We start from the raw sequence: 4,705 nt of genomic DNA on the forward strand, positions 1-4,705 counted from the left end.
CTGAGGAAGGGTCACCGGACCCGAAACGTTAACTCTGTTTTCTCCTCCACAGATGCTGCCAGACCTGCTGAGCTTTTCCAGCAACTTTGTTTTTGTAACTACACACATGCAGTGCTTGCCATTCAAGGTGACAAACCTGATATTTGTAGATTTAGATGAGGAAAAATGGGAGGAGGCTCAAATGGAACATAAACTCTGGCACGGACTGGTTGGGCAAAAATTTCTCTGCTGCATATCCTGTGTAATTCTACAGGTAATACAAGGGGATGGAAGTCATAAGAACTGGAAACAGGAGTAGGCAGTTCAGCCAGCCCCTTGAACCTGCTCTGCCATTTATAACAGTCATGGCTGTTACAGTTATACAATTTTCTGATAAGGCCACATCTAGAACACTGTGGACAGTTCTGGCCACTATTCCTTAGGAAGGATATATTGGCTTTAGAGGAAGTTCAGCATAGGTTTACTAATATATTATCTGGACTCTTAAGGATTAATTTACAAGGAAAAGTTACACTGACTAGAGTTGTGTTTCTTGAATTCACACTGTTAAAACAATGACATTTTCAGGCCATTAAGGTAATAGATAATTGACAGCAAACTATTTCCACTGACTGTTGAGTCTAAGATTCGGGGCATGGTCTAAACATTAGAGTCAGACTTTGTAGAAGTGAAATTAGGAAGTACTTTTACATACAAAGGATGATAAAAATTGGAACTCTTACTTGCAAATGGAAGTCACACAATACCAGGTTATAGTCCCACAGGTTTATTTGAAATCGCAAGCTTTCAAAACGCTGCTCCTTCATCAGGTGAAGTGGAGGGAAGCACACAGGCACAGAATTTATAGGCGAAGAGATCATTGCAAGATAATTCCAGATAATTAAGAGTGTCAAAAGATAGTACAAATGGTGTGAGTGGAGTGTCAACAGGCTGAGTAACAAGTCTTTGCCGGTGATCAAAAGTGTCAGACAGTGTGTGTAAAGTGTTAACAGCTGAATAGCAAGTGAAGGGATGACCTATGATCTGATTAATTGGGGCAGAGGGATAATTACACAAAATAAAAAATAAGATGGTGCTAGAGACAAACCAAATGGCTGGAATAACACGATAAGTATAAGAGTTGCATGATAGGGGTCTATACAAAGTTATAAGTAATCCAAAACTGTACAAACTAATAAAGGTAGAGAGACCGTAACAAGTTATTGAGGTGATAGTGTCAAAACTGAACAGTAAGGAAGATGTTACAGATACAGAACAGTGTGGTGGGGTTACACATAGGGTGACATGAACATAACATCATGGTTGAGGCCGTCTTCATGGGTGCGGAACTTGGATATTAGTTTCTGCTCAGCGACACTGCGTTGTTGTGTATCTCGGAGGCCACCTAGGAGGATGCTTACCTGAAGATCAGAGGGAACATTCCTGCCTAGCGATAGTTTCATGGTGTCTTTTCATCCATTGTCTCCCACTGCACAACTATTGCCAAGCAGCATACTGTTCGGTGTTTGTAAAATCTTCCGTACTATTATGTTTTAACACCTTCACCTGGATAACTGGTTTCTACCTTTATTAGTTTGTACAGTTTTGGATTGCTTATTACTTTGATTAGACCCTCATCTAATTCCTATTGTGTTATTCCAGCCATTTGGCTTGTCTCCAGCACTACCTTATTTTTAATTTTTTGCAATTATCTCTTTGCCTCAATTAATCGGATCATGGGTCATCCCTTCACTTGCTATTCAGCTGTTGACACATTACTCACACCATCTGACACTTTTGCTCACCTGCAAAGACTTGTTATTCAGCCTATCGACCTTCCACTCACAGCATTTGTACTATCTTTTGACACCCTTAATTATCTGGAATTATCTTAATTATCTGCAATGATCTCTCTGCCTATAAATTCTTTGCCTCTGTGCTTCACTTCACTTCACCTGATGAAGGAGCAGCGTTCCAAAAGCTTGTGATTTCAAATAAACCTGTTGGATATAACCTGGTAAATGTGTGACTTCTGACATTGTCCACCCCAGTCCAACACCGGCACCTTCACATCACTGCAAATGGAAGTTGGTGCTAAATCAATTGTTAATTTAAAATCAGAAATTGGGTTTTTGTTAGTCAATGTTTTTGAGGTATATAAAGCAAAGTGAGGTATATGGAGTTGAGGCGAAGATTAACCATGATGTCAATGATTGGCAGAACAGGCTTAAAAAGCTGTATTACCACTTCCTATACCTATATTCCTATGTTCTTTAGCAACAAGATACATTGCAGCAACTCACCTAGCCTTTTCTCAGCAGCACCTCACAACTTTTCACCCTTTGCTATCTGAAAGGATAGGGTGACATGTGCATGGAAATAATATCACCTTCAAATTTACCTGTCAATCACTTACATTGAGGGTTGAAAATATTTTGCAATTCCTTCATTGACAAGGGCTAAAAATGTATAATTATCTACCTAACAGTTTTGGGGGATACCTTCTCCACACAGAGAGCAGAGGAGGTTCAGGAAAGTGTCTCATCACCACCTTCTGGAGGGCAACTAAAGATGGGCTGGCCATGCTAGTGACATCTAGAACTCAATGATATATTAAGTCATATTGTCATGAATTGCTTTAGAATATCTGAAGATATATAGAATGGATACAACATAGAAGGAGCCATCCAACCTCAAATGTGTGCTGAATTTTTGGTACAGCTGCCAAAATGGCAGGGTTGATTGTTTTCCAATTCAAAATTTTTGCAATTCCCCAATAAATGTCGCAATTGAATCTGTATTCACCACTGTTGCATTCCAAATGTTAACAATACACCACCATTTAATCTCCAAAATCCTATGCTCTAAGAAGAACAGCCATAACTTCTTCAATCTGTATAGAATCTTTACAGTGTGAAAGCAGGCCATTTGGTCCAGCAAGTCCACACCAACCCTCCAAAGAGCATCCCACCCAGACCCAACCCCCATACCCTATCCCTGTCACCATGGCTAACCCACCTAGCCTGCACAGCCCTGGACAATTTACTATGGCCAACCCACCTAACCTGCACATCTTTGGACTGTGGGAGGAAACCAGCGCACCCAGAGGAAACCCACGCAGACACAGGGAAAACGTGCAAGCTCCACACAGACAGTTGCCCGCAGTGGAATCGAACCTAGGTCCTTGGTGCTATGCAACAACAGTGCTAACCATTGAGCCACAATACTGCCCATGTGTATACAATTGAGTTCCTAGTTCCTACTGTCATTCTAATAATTCCTCTCAGCACCATCTCTTAAGTCTTCATGATCTTCCTGAAGTGTACTTCCTAGAATTGAACATAGATTGTGCCATCCAGAATTTATTTGCTTATGGATCTAACTGGTGTGTTATGCAGGAGCTATAGATCTCAATCTTGTATTCAATGGCAATATTATAATGAATCCCTTATGATACTGTGTGTTTTACTTTGATGTCTGATACAGGTGGAAGTGAGAATCTGGATCCTTGTCTAATTTCTCCCATAGTCCACACTATTTACAAATACATCTTCAAAACCAAACCTACCCCATCAATCACAGAAACAGTAAGATAAGTCATTGAAATATAATGAATTATATTTACAGGTGGATCATGCTGGAGTTAATTAACATTAGTAATTCTCTTTCTTTCATGTAGAATGACAACTTGATCCAACATCCAGTGCCCAGGGAAAGTTCCAACGGCTGTGACAATTCTACAGTTTTAAATCCTATCAAATCAACCAAGCTGTAATAGTCATGCAGTCATATAGCACAAAAACGGACCCTTCTTTCTAACCCATCTCTGCTGACCATAATCCCAAACTAAATTAGTCCCACCTGCCTGAGTTTAGCCCATATCCCTCCAAACATTTCTTGTACTTATCCAAATGCAATTTACAGCTCTACAAATTGAGAATTTTTAAAAAGTAAGGGTTTAGAAAGTTGGTGATAATTAACTCTATATCTTTAGTTATGTAAATCTTGAGTTCTCTTTTCCCCTATGCTATAGCCAAATTACCTGTTAGACTGCAACTACATTTTTTTTTGTTGGAAGTGAAGAATTTTCACCACCAACCTCCGTGAATTTTTCACAGGCCCTTGGAGAAATTCCAAAGGAAAACAAAAATAAAACTGTCGTTTAGAATAATCTCAATACTGCTTTGTGCTACGGTAATTCAGTTGCTGGAGAAGTTTCAGAAAAGTGAAATTACTTTAGTACTGCCAAGTCTTCACCAACAACCTGTGAACAGCTCTGCTGTTTTTAACTGAGAATCATAGAATTCCTACAGTGTGGAAACAGGCCCTTCAGCCAAACAAGCCCACACTGACCCTTGGAGCATCCCACCCAGACCCATCCTCCTATAACCCATCTAATCTACACATCGCTGAACACTACAGGCAACTTAGTATAGCCAATCCAACTAACCTGCACATCTTTGGACTGTGGGAGGAAACCGGAGCACCTGGAGGAAACCCACGCAGACATGGGGAGAATGTGCAAACTCCACACAGACAGTCGCCCAAGAGTGGAATCAAACCCAGGTCCCTGGTGCTGAGAGGCAGCAGTTCTAACCACTGAGCCACCATGCCACCAAATTGAACTACTCCCTTGTGATATTTAACATTGTACTCTTCAAACTGACCCAAATACCTTGAACAATTTAAGACTTCTGCTTAGAAAAATGTTTATATACGTCCTTTT

General features: G+C 40.3%; 1 protein-coding gene across 1 annotated transcript in view; it reads left to right on the plus strand.

The window, feature by feature from the left end:
- The window catches only part of LOC109935488 (sodium-coupled monocarboxylate transporter 1-like), a 78,311-nt gene extending 74,557 nt beyond the window's left edge, over positions 1-3,754 (plus strand). The window contains exons 11-12 of the mRNA XM_048611078.1: positions 3,466-3,566; positions 3,659-3,754. Of these exons, the coding sequence (XP_048467035.1) occupies positions 3,466-3,566; positions 3,659-3,754 (197 nt within the window). The remainder of the gene's footprint in view (positions 1-3,465; positions 3,567-3,658) is intronic.
- Positions 3,755-4,705: the final 951 nt, after the last annotated feature.

This window comes from Rhincodon typus, chromosome 23, assembly GCF_021869965.1.
Source record: "Rhincodon typus isolate 14 chromosome 23, sRhiTyp1.1, whole genome shotgun sequence".
Lineage (NCBI taxonomy): Eukaryota > Metazoa > Chordata > Chondrichthyes > Orectolobiformes > Rhincodontidae > Rhincodon > Rhincodon typus.